The sequence below is a fragment of the Tenrec ecaudatus genome, chromosome 2, assembly GCF_050624435.1.
Source record: "Tenrec ecaudatus isolate mTenEca1 chromosome 2, mTenEca1.hap1, whole genome shotgun sequence".
Classification (NCBI taxonomy): Eukaryota; Metazoa; Chordata; class Mammalia; order Afrosoricida; family Tenrecidae; genus Tenrec; species Tenrec ecaudatus.
In genome coordinates, this window is record NC_134531.1 from 36,358,224 (window position 1) to 36,375,733 (window position 17,510).

The 17,510-nt window shown below is 50.3% G+C and overlaps 1 protein-coding gene across 1 annotated transcript in view; it reads right to left on the reverse strand.

Moving 5' to 3' along the window:
- Positions 1-16,375, reverse strand: part of GDNF (glial cell derived neurotrophic factor) — a 32,031-nt gene extending 15,656 nt beyond the window's left edge. The window contains exon 1 of the mRNA XM_075540953.1: positions 16,203-16,375. Within this exon, the coding sequence (XP_075397068.1) occupies positions 16,203-16,353 (151 nt within the window). The 5' untranslated portion in view covers positions 16,354-16,375. The remainder of the gene's footprint in view (positions 1-16,202) is intronic.
- Between the last annotated feature and the right edge of the window lie 1,135 nt (positions 16,376-17,510).

Consider the following 17,510-nt stretch of genomic DNA (forward strand, 5'->3'; position numbering starts at 1 on the left):
TTAGGGAAAAAAAAAAAAAGAAACATTCTGGATTCCCTCAAGGCAGGAGAAAACGACCAATGGGAATGTAAGCCACAAGAGAGGGGAAAAAGCCTTGGGAATACTTTCAAAAGCCATGCTTCCGACCAAAATGGCCATGTATTTACTGCCACTGCCCATTTTAACCAACCCCTCCCGTGCTTACGACCACTACAATCCCACCTCCTAATGGGTCAGCCTAGAGCTCACCCAGGCACACGGGGAATAAAAGCGCTGGGAGAAGCCCCATGGATTCAAGGAGCCAGACAACCCCGACCAGGGAGAAGCAATGTATGCGGCTCGGATTCTAATTTCCCTGAGTGGATTTCAACCTATGGGGTCCGTATTTGCCTTCCATCCATGTTAATCATTGTATAGTTTCACGTATTAGCATGCCCCCTGAGGGAGGGAGAGGGCAAAATGTCCCTTCTCCTGCTTTTAAGACAGGAAAACACCTGAGAGGGTGCCAATTTGTTAGCTAATCCATGGGCACCTGGTGTGAGCTCAAAGCCTCTCCACCATCAGTAATGAAGGCCGCCTGCTAATGAGCGGGCCCCAGGGCTCCCTTCTAAAAACCTTCCTGGGGAAGGGTGAGAGAATTACCCAGTGAGGTGCAGACAAAGCTATTAGGGAAAATCATCCCTTCTTGTTATCAGAGGCAGGTGGTTTGAGAGGGGTGGGTGGGTATCCCAAAGTCATCTGGTACCAATCTCTGCTGTCTCCTTTCCCCAAAACCCAGAATTCCACTGGGATTCAAATTCCCCTCAGCCCATCCCAGGTAAAAGAATGCGTGTGTGTGTGTGTGTGTGTGTGTGTGTGTGTGTGTATGTCGGGGGGGGGGGGCAGGGACCTTAGGGCCTTGGGTCAGCAGACGAAGGGCTGAAGAAAGGACCTGGCAGGACCACAAAGGGCAGCAAGAGAATGCTCACCATCAGTTGAGCCTGCTTGGAAGGTAGCTGAAGGTAGATGTGAGGAGGCACTTTCTATTCCCCGCCACCCCAGGTGGAAAAATGCACTGAATTTTAAAGGCGCTTCAGGTCATTAGATACCAGCAGTGCCTTGGATTACAAAGAAGTAGTTCCTCCCCAACTCTGTCTGTAACTCGACTGGGCGGCAGGTATGGTTGTCAGGTGCCACAGTCTGTTCCGACTCAGCGACCCTATGTGCAAGGGCATGTAACACTGCCCAGTCCTGTGCCCGCCTCACAATTGTTCTTAGGTTCCAGCCCAGTGTTGCAGCCACTGTGCCCGCCTATCTTGGTGAGGGTTGTAATCATCCTCTTTTTTTTTTTGCTGCCTTTTTACTTCACCGGACATGCTGTCCTTCTCCAAGGGCTGGTCTCTCCTCATGACACGGCCAAAGTGCGTGAGACAAAGTCTCGCCATTCTTGCTCCAAAGACGCATCCTGGCTATATTTCTGCCAAGTCAGGTCTGTTTGTTCTTTTGGCAGCCCATGGTACTTTCAATAGTCTTTGCCAGCACTATAATCCAAATGCATGGATTCTGCTTCCGTCTTCCTTAGTCAATGCCCATCTTTCACTTGAGGATCCGGCAACCGAAAATCCCATGCCTTGGGAAAGCAGCGCCTTTGCCCTTCGAAATGGCAGTAGTTAGTTTTAAAAACTCACTGTCACCAGGTCGGTTCCTACTCACAGCGTTTCCGAGGCTGTACATCTTTAAGGGGTTGCTCTGAGTTGGCGCCGAAGGCAGTGAGTTGGGAAATATTTCCTAGAACAGCGAGCCTCATCTTTCTCCCACAGTGGAGCTGGTGGGTTTGAACTGCTGACCTATGATTAGTAGCCCAGCGCCTACCGGACAGCACCACCAGGGCTCTTTCAGTTAGTTTTGGTAGTCTTTACGTGTCTAGAATAGTCTCAGAGTCTTTAATAATCTAATAGTCTAGAAAGTGAATTTATAAGTCAGGAGGAAGAATTATACATGCTTTGCCTCAAATATCAGTCATAAGTTTGTCATACCATACAGCACACTTTTCTAGGCATAAAATAACAAATGCTTGTCTATACACGAAACCACCTTTACAATGATAAAGCAACAATAAGAGTTACTAATCTGACAGTAGAAGGGGCCCCTGAAAGAGAAAGTGCTCCTGATGTGAGCCATCACGGTGTCCATGGCCTCACGGCCTGTGGAAGTCGGACAGTGCATGAGGATGACTGAAGACGAGCCGATGCACGTGAGCAACGGTGCTGCAGAACAACGGCTGACACGTAGCAGCAGCGCTGAGGATGGCCCAGACCTGGGCAGGGTCTCATTCTGCAGCACACAGGTGTCTGTGACTTGGAATGGAGTTGACGGCCTCTGACAGCAACGGTGATCATTGGATGCATGTCGCAAAGTAACGTCCATTTGTTATTATAAACTATTGAATCCTGCCCAAAAAAACCCCACAGCTCTTAAAGTGACCTTAAATAAGCTTTCTAAGGCTGTAAAATCTTTTCTGGGGAGTAGACAGTGTCATCTTTCTTCCACAGAGAGGCTGGTGCATTTGAACCGCTGACCTTGACCTGCCAGGGCCACTCGGACTCCATAACCATTGTATCCTAGACTCACTGCCACGAAGTCGATGCTGACTTGTAGCTGCTGTACCTTGCACTTTTAATATAATCGACTCTGTGAAGGTTGGCTTTTAACTACAGGTTGTACGTAAGTACATTTATAATCTGGGCTCTACCTGAATAGATCCCACACCCAAACGACCTGGATTCACAGAACTCCAGTGCCATTCTTCTCTGGCCATTTTGAAGCAGCAGAAGAGCTACCTGCAAGTGTCGCACGTGGGTAGGAAGTGGTCGTGTAAAGTGGTCAGGCAGAGTCCTAGATCCAGGTCCTGGCTCACTTGCTGACCCTCACACAGAAACAAAAACAACCTCACTGCCCTCGACTTGATTCCAACTCATAGCAATCCTAAAGGACAGGGCTGAACTGCCCCTTTGGGGTCCCGAGACTGTAACTCAGAGCAGCTGGTGGACCTGTGGTTAAGCAGTCCAATCTCAGAGAACCACCACACGACAGCTCCGAATGTCCTTTTGAAGTCAGACTTTAAGTCACCCTTCCCCTTCAGGTAGATGACGTGAGAAAGCCCAGCCCACATTTAACGAATGGCACCTAGCGAAAGTCAATAGAGTTCTGACAAATATGATATTTCTCAGCGAGTTTACACAGAGAAGATCAATTCTACCAGCTGAAAGCAAAGCAAGAGTGCTCTACAGGGAATGTAGACACTGGCCCCTTGTTAGTCTAGCTCATTCCATGGGGGAGAGCCTCTGCAGAGGGGCTCAGAATCCCCCGTGTGGAAGCCGATAGTCTGGGGTCAAAGGCAGCAGGCACACCTTGGGGGGTTTCCTTGCCTCTCCTGTTTCTCCAGAAAGTCCTGCCAATGGACCGCACACACGTGGATTGATTCACAGCTCATGAATGAGGTTTCTCCCTGGGGGGCACAAAGGAGTTCTTGTGGCTCTGTGGGTTAGGTGCTAGGCAACTAACTGCCAGGTTAACAGATCAAACCGACCTGCGTCAAGAGAGAAAGCCAATGCTGTCTGCTTCAGAAGAGATTCACGGTCTTGGAAACTCTATTTAGAGCCAATATGAGTCAGAACCGACTCCATGGCAGTTCGTTTGGGATTGGTTTGGGCAGTGCAAGCTGTTAACACACTCGGCTGTTAATGGAAAGGCTGGAGGTTCAAATCCACCCAGAGACACCTTGCAAACAAGTCCTGGCAATCTACTTTGGAAAAAGTAGCCACCGGGAGCTCTATAGAGCACAGTTGACTGACACAAGTGAGACTGTCTTGAGTGAGGATCGACCTGACCGCAGTTGGGAGGGTCCAATCAGGCTTGTGGGGTGGTGGTTAGCAGTGGTTTAGCCAACCACAAGGCAGCAGTTAGAAACCACCAGCCACTTTACAGGAGAAAGATGAGGTTTTCTACTCTTGTAAAGAATTACAGTCTTGGAAACGCACAGGGGCAGTTTACCCTGTCCTAGAGGCAGCTCTGAGTTGGAATTGACTTGGTGGCAGTGACCCTTTGGGGACATGGAGACATCACCCCCTCTCCCCCCTCCACGCCTACGCGTGGTTTTAAGGAAATCAATTTCTAGTCTTCTTCTGCAAGATCCCTTCCACAGCCACCCTTTGATGGCACTGAGAGAGGGGAGCTTCTGGCCTACCTCACTGACTCCTGGGCATACATGTCTATATTGGGACCTCCATGTTTGTACTACTCCTTGGGACAGACTCCTAGCAGGATCTCATGATGTAAGGACCCAGGAGTCCCACCACAGTATTCCAGAAATGATTACCTGGATCTCGTTGTTGTTGTTAAGTGACATCTAGTTGGTTCTCACTCACAGTGACCCTACATACAACAGGAGAGAACACTGCCTGGTCCTGCCCATGCTCACAATCATTCTTATGTTTGAGCCCAATGTTGCAGCCATTGTATCAACCCATCCTGTCAAAGTCTTCCTCTTTTTTTGTTGTCCCTCTACCAAGCATGATGTCCTCCTCCAGAAGCTGGTCTCCCCTTATAACAGGCTCAAGGTACCCAGATCTAGTCATGTGGAAACACCCACATTCCCAAATGGAAGGGCAGTCTGTGAAACAGCAGGCAAGGACAACCTCCGCCCAGACTCTTCACAAATGCCAACGTCATGACCATGACAAAGGCATGGGAACCATTCAAGTTCAAGGAGACTCAGGAGGCATGCCAACCAAATTCAGTGTGGGGCTCTTGACCAAGGCCTTGATTACAACAATGAAACACAAGGTCTATATCGAGGGCCTCATGGCCGCAGGCGGGGAAATTTTAATATAGACTACAGATTGGATAACAATTCAGGATCACTGAGCTCACTGACAGCAGAGTTATGGTAGGAGCTGGAGTTAGGGTGGCACAGAGGTTGAAGTGCTGACTGCCAACCATAAAAGTTTGGCAGTTCAAACCCATCAACTGCTCTGTGGGAGAAAGAAGTGGTGGTTGGTTCCCATGGGAATTACAGCCTTGGGAATCCTAGGGGGCAGGCCTCCTCTGTCCTACCAGGTCCCTATGAGACAGCAATGAGCTCGGATTTTTTTTGGTTGTTTGTTTAAAATAATACATTTATTTTTACAAGATTACATGATGAGGTATTTAATACTCTGATACTTGCAACTAACTCTCAAATATTCAGGGGGAAGAAAAATTAGACAAAAGTCCAGTTAACATGAGGTAAATGTTGTTAACATGAAGTATATGGGTTTATGTACACTCAAAAGAGAATACCATGTAAATAAACCAAGAACTCTTGGCAAGAGAGATCAAAACTCACTGCTACTGAGTCAATTCCAACTCAAAGTGACCCTTTGGAACAGAGATCTGCCCTTGTGGATTTCTGAGACTGTACCTCTGTAGGAGAGCAGAGAGCCTCATCTTTCTCCATCTGAGCAGCTGGTGGGTTTGAACCGCTGACCTTGCAGTTAACAGCTAAATGCGTAACCCATTCCATCACCATTCTGGTTCCCTACTTCATCTTGTCTAGGTGCCCACGGAAAAGCTCATTGCTTCAACGGCCTGCCTGCCTGCCTGCCTGTCCACCCGCCTGCCTGCCTGCCTGCCTGCCCGCCCACCCACCCGGCTGCCTGGCCCTCCACCCAGCCACGTGCGCAGCTCATTGTAAAATCGGAGGAGTGAAAGTTGTCACCAGGTGCATAGTCACTTGTGCATTTTAGTGGAAAAGTGAAACCAGACCTTCTCTGCCTGAAACGTTAGTTTATTTGGGCTGCTTATTTGGTGGCTTTCCATGAATCGATGAAGCAAAATTCACAGTGCCCAGGTTTTGCCAGATATATAAAGCACATAGTCAATCCCAGGACGGGCTACAAATGACATCTTACAAAAAGCGACTTAGCCGTATGCCCAACGTTCTAGATGTTAACTTAAAAAAAGTGCAATTGTCTTTAAAAATTCTTTTTGTAGGTTTTCAGGCAAAACTGTTTGCAGACCGCAGCCTATAAAAGCCATGCTTTCCACCTTGTGCACCCATGGAGTTCCTACAAAAGTGGGCTCCCTCCACTGTGCTAGAGTCCTTTCCCGACCGCGACGCAACCCAGCCTGCCAAACCCAAACCGCGCTGCTGCGGCAACCGCCATGTCCTGTGTGGAAGCTTCTTCCCCTGGGCAGCATGGGCTGATCTGAGAACACGTATGTCCCACCTGGCCCTCCACTGCCATCGAGTTGACTCCGACACAAAGCAGCATGCAGGGCAGAGCAGAACTTCCACAGACTGTCGGTCTTTATGGGAGCAGACAGCCCATCTTTCTCCCAAGGAGTGGCTGATGGGTTTGAGTGACTGACTTGCAGTTAGCAGGCCACTGTGTATCCCACAGCACCACCAGACTCTTGGTCTACCCCCCAAGTGCCACCAAGCTCTTGGTCTACCCCCCAAGCCCTCTCCAATGTGATCAGGCCCGCAACATGACCTCCTTTCATCCCCCAAAGTTAGGGAGATTCCCTCATTGTGAAAATCCATATTATAGGAGTTCTCATAACTCTTTTTCTAAAGGGCTTTTGTTCGGTTGCACATGGGGTCACTGTGACTCGGAGAAGACTAGAACGCACCTACGCCAACAGCTGTCTGGGCTTTGAGGCAACTGTTAACAATACCAGCCCCAAAGAACGAGCAAATCGGTGCTGGAAGAAGTACAACCGAATGCTCCCTAGAGGCAAGGATGGTGTGCCTTTGTCTCACGTGCTTTGGACACGTTATCAGGAGAGACCCAGCCCTGGGAGAAGGACATCCTGCTTGGTCTAGCAGAGGGATGGAGAGAGAGAGGAAGGTCTTTGAAGCGACGCAGGACAGAGTGGCTGCCACCACGGGCTCAAACATCCGGACAACTGTGAGGACGGCGCAGGACAGGCAGTGCACTGTTCTCTTTTACAGAGGGTCCCCAGGAGTCAGAGCCGGCCTGATAGCACTAACAACAACAGCAGGTCATCACTGAGGGCCCACGACAACACAGCATGCCCACGGAGGAGTCCCTGCGGACTCAGCGGATTGAGCGGAATAGCAGCTACTGAAACGATAGGGCGCACAGTTCTCCTCGAACAATACACAGTTTCACCAAGCACACTGTATTTGACAACAACTGGGCGGCTCTCTTCAGATCATTTGGAAATAAAAAGGAAAGAGTCTAAGGGTCCCTGTTTGCACTGTGGGTTAGGCGCTGGCCTGTTAAAGCACAGGGATTGCAGTTCAAACCCATCAGCCATTCTTTGGGAGAAAGACGAGGTGATCATTTACAAACCTCTATAGGGTGGCTGTGAGCTAGAATTGACTTGAGGGCGGTGGGTGTGGTTTTTACAGGACTTTGAGGCTGTTCTGCTTCGATTAGCATGCTTATTTGATGTTCTTGGAGATCTGGGTCAGAGTTGGTGGAGAGATTTTCAGCAAGCCGCAGTTTATGTCTCTTCCTTTTACTGGTTTGTACTAAGCTCCAAATCAGTGCCTTTGGGACTTGAGGTTTCAGGTTTGACTTCTGGTTTCACCCCTTACTCGAGATGAGAGTTTAAAGAAACACTCAAGGTGTCGTTTCCTCACCTGTAAAATGGGTCTAGTGGGATCTTCTCTTGTCTAATAGCGCTCAAATGTATTTGATGTTAGGACACAATATAGAAACTAAATACAAAAAAAAACAAAAAACAAGCTCACGGCCATCGAGTTGCTGCGGACTCACACAGGACAGAGCAGAACTGTCCCCTGTGAGTTTCTGAGATTTAACTATTTACAGGAGTAGAAAGCCCCGTCTTTCTCCGAGTGGCTGGGGATTTCGAACTGCTGACCTTGTGGATCACAGTCCAACTCGTAACCACTATGCCACCAGGGTTCCCTACAACCTACATAGCTTATTAAAAACTGGGTTAACTGGGTGGGTAGTTAAGAGGTGCTATGATCCTAACTTTATTAAGTTTTTAATGTGTGTGGCTATTGACTACCAAAAAACCACTGCCCCCAAGTTGATTTGAGCTCACCAGATGATAGCCACCCGCTCGGGCAGGGTGGAATGCCACCCTTGGGCTTCCATAGCTGTCATCTTTATGGCAGCAAATGGCCTCATCTTTCTCCCACAGAGTAGCCAGTGGGTTCAAGTGCAGCCAAGCACCTAACCACTGTGCCCCAGGGTTCTTAACCAGCCTTTTTGATGCACTGGCTCCATGGCAGTGAGTTTGGTTTGGTTTTTGGTTCTGATACTGGGAAGCCTTTTATGAAATACCAGTATAAACCCACCATGCACCTCCTGGCATGTACAGACCAGGAGAACATTCTGCTGAGTGAAATAAGTCTGTCACAGATGGACATATATTGTATGAGACCACTGTTATAAGAGGGGGAACCACCAAAGGGAACAGACTTTGGAGGTCACCAAGTGGAGGAAGGCAAGGGAGGGAAGATGAAGCAGTAGCCTAGGCAGGTGTTCACTTGGGTGAAGGGGGAGATCGAGATTCACAGGAGGGAGAAGATCCTTCAAAGGAAAGGGGTGGGTGGGGCAAGCTCAAGTGGGTAGGGTAAGCTCTTCAGAGGTGTGATAAATCATTTAAACCGGTAAATTCAAATCGATGTTCTGAAGTGTAAAACTGTCACCTCATTCACAATGAAAAATTATTAAAACACAAAAACCAAAAGTATAGTTTCTCCAATAAAAATTATATCTATGATATAAACCCATTTGTGAGCAGCAGGGGTACTTGAATATCTTTTTTTTGTAAAATAACAGTCCTGCCTGCTGCCACCTTTCTACTCCTGATGCCCCAGGGCCCCCCACTGCCACTGAAATCAGAGCCAGTACCATCTTTGCCTTGCTTTCATGGTGCCCCATCATCTGGGTACCTTCTCCCAGAACTCCGAGACTGGACTGGCCTCCTCCTCTTTCTACCACTGCGCCTTCCCCAAATCATAGTCACAAACACGGCTATGCCTCTCCTTTGGAGCCAAGGGTCATAGTGATTAGATGTGAGCTGCTAACCTCAAGGTTAGCAGTGTGAGGCCACCAGTTGCGGCTTTCTACCGCTGTACAGTTAAAGACTCAGGAACCCACAGGGGCAGTTCTACCCAGTCCGATACTCAGCTTTCAAGCACCTGCTCCCATCTTCCCTCCTCCTCATAGCATCCTCTCTTGCCACAGTTCTCAAATTCCAGGGACTTCAATGCTGTGACGGTCCTACTGTGACGGCAGCTAATGGAACTGCCCTGGGAGTCATATGTCTCAGTCTATTGGAGAATCTTCCCACTCATCCATTCATCCACCTGTCTGTCTGTCCCCTTGCTTATATCACAAGCCACAGCTGATCACCATGGAGCCCGTTTGATGCCACCCAGCACCTAGTGCATGAAAGATACTTAATATTTGCTTCTTGATTCAGCTCAAGTGACTGATTCAAGGTGGAATAGTTTACTCAAGTGCAGGTGTTACGGACCACCCATGTTAAAGAAAAATAGAGGAGGGAAGGTAGGAAGGGAATGTGCCAGATAGCTTTGATGTCCAGATCAGCTAAAGTAGAATCTTTCCAGTGGATTCAACCGGTGGCTCAAGAACTGGACAACTTAATTAAGTCTTTAAGAGAGGTCTCTTAACAGCAACAGTTTGAGACAGGGCTTCAGACTGGGGCCAGAGTGAGATGCTCATCTCAGATCTGACATGAGGAGGCATCTGTGCTTTGCCAGAAGCTTCATGATTGGCCTTCTCAAGGGCCAGTGTCCCTCCTCCACCCCACTTCCAACGGGAGGCACTTCATGGGGCCCTGCTCATTTGATCCTCCCTGAGGCATTGAGAGTCCCTGGGGGGTTAGCACTTCTTTATGCTGAATTTGATGCCATAACACTAGAGCTTCGCATTTAATCAGCCTGCTCTTGTGGCCAGAAGCTGCCTTACCTGCCTGAATGGGCTGAAAGCCAGGGCCCTTGCCATCCTGAAAGCGTATGAAGCAGCTTAAACTCAGATGTCCAGCTGGGGTCATTGAAACCAGAAACATTCCATCTCAACGCCACAGATAGCCTCCAACTCTTTTCACCTCCATAGAAGGACATGGACATGACCCTGTCCTGCCTGGCTCCTCCCGGCCAGGAGAAGAAGGGTTTCTTCAAGCCGGCCCTGGGAGCCCAGCAGGAAGCATTCTGTAACACACGGAGGATCAGACAGGGCTGGCGGGAAGGGGCTGTGAACCCTGGGAAGAGCCAAGGGGAGGTGACCCGGGGGCAGACTCCCAGGCAAGGCCGGCTGGGCCCAAGTGCTGACTGACAGCGGAGGCCCAAAATAGCCTCCCCGCAAGGCTTGCATTTCTTCCATTCGGGATAGGCTGTTGTCCTGCCTGACATTCCACCACTCCAGGGCTGCGTCCTGGCTTGTATGCCAACGTGAAGGGTTGTTCTGAGGGTGCTGGGGGTGGGCCACTCTAAGTAAACACCCAATGAAAACACCCGCACAGCCACTGAGTTGATTCCGACTCCCAGAGACCCTGAAGTACAGAGTAGAACTGTGGGTTTCTGAGACGGTAACTTTATGGGAGCAGAAAGCCTCATCTTTCACCTGCAGAGTGGCTGGCGGTGTCTAACAGATGACCTTGCAGTTGGCATCCCAACTCGCCAACCACTAGGAGGCTGATTAATAACAACAACAATAGCAACAATACTTACTTATGATTTGTGTGTTTAAAGCATTTTTCTCATTTGACCTTGATTTTCCACCCAGGGAGGCAGGTACTATTAAGACTGTCCCTATTTTACTGATGAGAAATCTGAGGTTCATGAAATGTTATACAACACCCAGGCTGGGATCGAAACCGGAGTCTGAGCTGAATGTGCTAATTAACTTGAATATTGGTTGTTAGACCGTCCTGAAAGCCTGTTCTAGCTCTCTGCCGTCCCCGCGCAGGTTATAGATCTTGAGCACCGTGTGCAGAAACCCTAGCTCAATAATCTTAGGTGTTATAGTTCAGTTACATGTGAGTTGGGCTAGTCAGGGAATGGGAGAACTTGGCCACAGGCTGTGCATGGGGAATTTTGTGATCTGCTATGGTACTGGTGGTGTGCTGGTTTACAAGTTGGGTTACTGACCACAAGGTCTATCCGTGTGAAGAGAAAGATGAGGCTTTTTGCTTTTATAAAGCCTTACAGCCTTCGAAACCCATGGGGGAAATTCCACTCCATCCTATAGAGTTGCTGTGGGTTAGAATCGACTCGATGAGAGTGAGGGAGCTGAGCTATCAAACTGGTGCAATGAAATCCCATTTGATTACAACTTCTCTCTGGAATGACAATTTAAAACACTGCTCAGTGTCTCACCGGCTTCTAGTTGAACAAACAGGGAAGCCTCCCTTACCAGCTCAAGCTTTCTTCTTGTTGAATAGTTTTCCAGGTGTAGCACACATGCACGCGTACTAGAACGCACACTCCACGTAGACAGGGCCTTTTATCTATTAGGTGTACCAAGGTACTCCAACATCTAGGACAGTGTCAGGACATATCCCCCACTGCCATTGAGTCAATTCAGACTCATAACAGTCCTATAGGTCCGAGTCGAACTGCCCCATAAGGGTGCCAAGCTTGACTATCTCTATGGGAGCCAAAAGCCTCATCTCTCTCCCCCAGAGCAGCGGGTGGGTATGAACTGCCTCCCTGGCATTTAGAAGCCCAACCCATAACCCGCTATGCCACCAGGGCTCCTTCCATATACAATCAGGATGAATATACAGGGAATTCGCTGATTGACGATAGAGTCAAGTTACGATGAACTGTGCGTATGATGGTCCAGGATTTTCTGGTGTATATGCACGCACCTGGATGAGTTGGACTTGAGCCCACCAAGGTGGTTTCACAGTTAGAGCTCCGTATGTACTGCAGTGTTGCACCCTATAGTTTGTTGCTATTCACGTTCTCAGCGGCAGTGCTGCCTGCCCCCGAAGACAAAGATCAGACTTGTAACGATACTGACAATGGAAGGAAACTGAGGTGTTGGACTCAAGTCCAGAACCGACTTCTGATGTAGCAGTCATCAGAATGAAATGCAGTCACCCCATCGGCCGGGGACTACCTGCGGGAACTGTGGGAAACGGCACGCATGCGGTGCGTTCACGGGGAACTGCACTTACAGCTGCCCCGCCCAGCCGATATCGGGAAGAGGACTACGAAGAAGGAAGCTTCTAGCGACACAGACAGCCTGCAGGATGCTTTCAGGGCAGTCCCGGTGGTACAGATAGTTAAGCATGCAGCTACTGACCGAGAGGTTTGGTAATCTGAACTCACTTCCAAGCAGCACCATGGAGAAAGGCCTGGCCACCTGCTGCACGATTTTAGCCCTGAGCTGAAGAACTACTGCCCATCTAAAGTGCTTTCTCCCAGGCAGCAACCTGAAAGCTCTTTGTGGCAGAGAGGCTGGGCGGAAACTCTGGTGCCTGCTTCAGCAGAACCCCCTGTGGCCTGGTAGCCATGCCCCGTGGCAGTCACTTTATTGCCTTGGGCCTCAGGCCTGTACTCCCTGGGGCACTTTCCTTTCCCCTGGAAAATGCTATGATATCTACCAGCTTCGCCCGCTAGGTTCCTCAGCCTTCTCCAGTCCAGTTTCACAGAAGGACGGGGAAAGAGTGAAATAAACAAACGGCAACATTGGGGGGAGGGTGTAGCTTTGGGTGCTCATAAAAGAAAATCGTGGCCCCCTGAGTAAGACAAGCTCTGGTGGGGCAACTGCTGCTAACCCTCTGGCGGCTGGCGCTTCAAACCCACTCAGCAGCTTTGCTGCCCAGGCCAGACCCGCCCTGGGAAGATGACAGCTTAGACAACCCAAGGGGGGCAGTTCTCTGTCACCTGCGGGTGCTCCAGCAAGTAGCAGGCGTTTCCATAAGAGGCAACTGTGGGCCCATTCCCGCTCCCGGCCACTCTAGGCAAACACACTAGCCTCTCTTGCACCTGTCTTACTGCGTGAGTTCATCCTGCCACGCTGCGATGAAGAGAATCCTGGCAGGTTCAGGACACTTCCAACCAAAAGGATGCTTCCGCTGGGAGGAGCCAGCGTCCTCTGACCTGCGCAGGGAGACTGCTAATGTGCTCTGGAAGATTATTTGGTCAATCTTTCAGTTAACGGCGTTTGAAGAGGCCCACAGGGGCCAGAATTTATAGTACTTTCTATTTTCAAATGCAATGCGGTGACAATGTTTTTCTACGCGAGCTTTCCCCAGCCGCCCAGCCGCGCACACACTGTGCATAATATGTCAGCACTGTGCGGAGGGGGTGGGGGTGCGTGTTGACACTGGGGGAGCGTTCAAAGCCTGCACACTGTCATTACCCCGCCTTCCCTGCACTGACAGCTCGCTACTGTGTTGAACATACCTGGAAAGAAGTCAATTTGGCTTAGCATGTGGCTCAGTTTCTCTTTGGGAACATTGCTCATTCCAGTTTCCTCTCGGCTCTAGTGGGTCCTCCCACAGAGCAAACAGAACTGGGTGTGTTCTCCTGGTTTGAATGTCAATGGGCTAGAGCTGCTTGCCCTCAGTCCCTTGCTCACTCAGCGTCTGGCTTGTACAAGAGTGGTAATTCTTGCTCCACAATTGCCCTCCTCTCCCCCCTTTGGGATCTGGAGGGTTAATGTGACTTTGTTTGCTTTGCAGTTGGTTGTATCTTTTATGAATCACCGAACTCACTGCCATTGAGTTGATTCAGTCTCATAGAAACCTGACCCGACAAGGTAGGACTGTCCCTGTGTCCTTTTTGAGACTATAACTCTTTATGGGAGTAGAAAGCCCCATCTGTCTCCCACAAAGGGGTGAGTAGTTTTGAACTGCACACCTTGCGGCTAGCAACCCAGCTTCAGATAGCAATGATTCTAGCTCTGTGAATCTATCTGCTCCATAATCAGGCAGAGCCATTTTCTCCCCCAAAAGCCCTGTTGGAACAGGTACCTTCATTTCAAAGGATTGCGCCTGTTCTCTTTGAATCCTAAAGCCTCAGCTTACTTCCACGGGGTGGCTGGTGGTTACGAACTGCTGATCTGGTTGTTAGCAGCCCAAGGTGTGACCATTATGCCACTAGGGCCCCAATTTAAATCCCAGATGCCTCCTACAGCAGTTCTAATGTGTGATTTTCATAGACATCATCAGCTTGTAGTGATTTGATGGTGTCTGCTCACTGGACTGACCTGATCAACATCTACACATCCAGATCCTCAGGTCATACCCCAAACCAATTCCATCACCATCTCTGGGGAGGAGACCCACCATTTGTGCTTTTTAGATCTTTCCAGGGGATTCCAGTAAGCAGAGGTCACTTCCCAAAGGATGGGTCAGGACAGACGTGTCCAGGCCAGGCGCCAAATCTTGTAGACACTGGCATTTCTGAGCAGAAAGGTCTCCCTTTTATTGTACAGTTAGTAGTAAAATTGTTCATTGAGTCCTAAAGTAAATAAGTAGTTTGTCCAAAGTCGGACTTAGTTGGAACCAGAGCCACAACCAGCGGCCAACATGAAGCCAAGGTTGGAAGGATACTGAGATACCAATTAACCAAACCACATTCACTGCCATTGAATAGATGCTGACTCATAGTGAAGCTATAGGACAGGATAGAATTGCTCCTGTGGGTTTCCAAGACTGAAATTCTTTATGGGTGTAGAAAGCCCATCTTTCTCCCCCAGAGAGGCTGGTGGTTTTGAACTAATGACTTTGCAGTTAGAAGCCCAACTTGAGATTCTGATGATGGCTCTGTCAATCAGTCTGCTCTGTAATCAGGCAGAGCCCTGTTTTCCCGTGGATGTCCTGGCTGGAACAGGTACTTTCATTTCAAAGGCTCAATCCTGTTCCCTATCTCATCCTACATCACCCTGGAAGCTCTCGGTGGCCTTAGAAAAATACATGCTTTCTCCTTGTGGGGGCTTCTGGAAGAAGAAGCTTTTCTTGCTGTCATTAGGCCTCAAACAAGTGTGCCACATTTCATGCTTAGCCCACGGGGTGGAGGCCATTAGCACAGGACTGAAGAGTGTGGTCACTGCGTCTACTGTTGCTGCTAGCACAGTAGGCTTTCTGTGGGATTGGGTGAAGGAGTCCCGGTGGCGCAGTGGGCTAAGCACGGGGCTGCTAACCCCCAGACTGGGCGGGCTTTTGAACCCAGGGGACAAAGATGGAACAGTCTGTGTCCTTAAAGATGGACAACCTTGGAAACCTCATGGGGCAGTCCCTACTCTGCCCTACCAGGGTTGTTATGATTGGTCATTCTCTCTGTGGCCGTGAGCTTGGGTTTTGGGTTGGGGTTGTACATCACCTTTCCTTATTGCTACATGACTTATCCACACACCACCCTAGTATTGCTTCTAATTTGTGATGGAGTACATGTTTATGCGGCAGAGAAACTTTGGGGAGAGCCAAGGGCAGATGACAGTAAGTCAGAGTTGACGGGCCGTGGCGGAACGTGCTGTTGAAAACGTGTCCCGTTTTGAGGCCAATCACAGACTAATTGTCTAATATGAACGACCGGCCTTTTCTTCAGGGTGAACACTGTCAGCTGTGGTGCGGACCTCAAGTTTTCTTTTCCACAGGCACGGAGAGCCCAGCCAGCACCATTTCCCAGAAATCTTTCCGGAATCTGGGACTTTTCTGACCAGAGTGGATACTGCCCAGATGTTTGTTCTGGAAATAGAGGCTGTTCTGGGCTCTCCTTGCCTCTGGCTTGCTTTTAGTACAAGCCTGGCCATTACTTGTCCTACTCCTATAAAGATTTACGGTCTCGAAACCCACAGGGGGGCAGTTGGAGTCTGTCCTCTAGGGTCACGCCATGAGTGGGTGGCAACTTGCGAGTGAGGCGTCTCTGCTTTCCCGGGTAATTGTGGGTGGGAGTGCAATGGGTTGAAGAAGTAAGCCTATGCGTACACAGCAAAACCAGACACAGGCTTCTGAAAACCAGAAGAAAGAGGGAGTGTGTGGACCTACGAGGGAGCCAAGAAAAGGGCACACTTGTGTGCCTTCTTGTGGTGCCCATGCTACCAAACACTACAAACTTCGCTGCCCCTCTGGCTGGACAAATCAGCCCGCTCATTTACAAGCCAAGCGTCCCTGGATCTTAGCCCAGCGCCTCTGGGGGGGAGGGGGTGCGCACAGCGGAAGGGGTGCGTGGGGGCCCACGGTGGCCCGCCCCGCGGGGAGGGAACGGTTCTTACTGTCACTGCTCCGCGCGAGGGGCGCGCGGCGGCGGCCGAGGGAGCGGTCTTCGGAGGGCGCCTCGGGAGGCCTCTTACCGGCGGGCAGCGGGAAGGCGGACGCGGTGTGGAGCAGCACCAGGCAGACAGCCACGACATCCCATAACTTCATCTTAGAGTCCCGTCCAGCGGCGGCACCTGCGCCGGAGGAACGTGGGAAAGGAAAGCGGAGAATGCGCATTAGACATGCGTGCCCCCTGGGTCCCAGCGCTCTCCGCTGGGGTGTGACACCCCTGCAGGTCCTTGAGGCCTCTCCAAGTCTGACCTATTACCCTTCCATTGGCCAGCAACAAGCACCCCCCCCCCTGTTCCCAACCTCCCTAGCCCATACCCCCAAGGTGATGGGGCAAAGCTCACTTACTCTTCATTCCAGGCCAGCCCCAAACAGGGACTTCCCTCCTGGCCACTCTCAAGAACCAGCCCAAAGGCCAGGCAAGCCACAGCCCTTTTAATGGTACATCAAAAGCACCCCACTGTCTATCAGCCCCTACGCCTCTGGAAGCGCCCCATCAGGCTCCGCCCCCAGCTCCCAGCCTCGCTCTTCCCCAACTCCACAACCATTTTGTGCCAAGAACTCAAGTTAGGAGTTTGTTGTTGTTAGGTGCTGACCTAGGTAGGTCCAACCAAAGGAAACACTGCCCAGCCCTGGACCATCCTCACAATGCCTGAGCCCATTGTTTGCAGGCATCCATCTCATCGAGCGCATTCCACTTTTCACTGCCCCAGCTTGAACTATCTGCGCGGTTAAAACGAGCAGCAGTGTCCAAAGGACTGCACGTCTGAAACACCTACTCAACTTCAAATACTGCTTCCACCTCTTCACATCAACGCAAAGCAAAACAGAATGCAACAAACGCCCGAAAGGAGCATCAGACAATAAGCACTCAGTGCTGGGCCGTTGCCATCAAGCAAGGATGGCAACTGTCTTGAAAAACGGAAACCTCTGTAGCATACTCCAATTTTATTTTGCAGCCCTACTGGATGCTGGCCCTAAATCCCTTCTCGTCCAAGGCGAGCCTCCAGCTCTCCGTGTCCCTGTCCAGAGGCTCCAGTCGCTGGAAGGTCTAGGCACCGAGATGCCAGGGGGTGGGGTGCTTTTCTCAAGACGGTGAGTTCTGGAGGCGTTTCTGTCCTCACACCCCCAGAAAGAAGAGCCATGGTGCCGCCGGAGCCCGCAGGAAAAAGGGACTGTTAGCTCCAGGTGAAGCCCCACCCAGAGCGGATGTGAGAAGGGCGCAGAGTGCCTCTGAGTGCAGGGTTCCCTGTCCT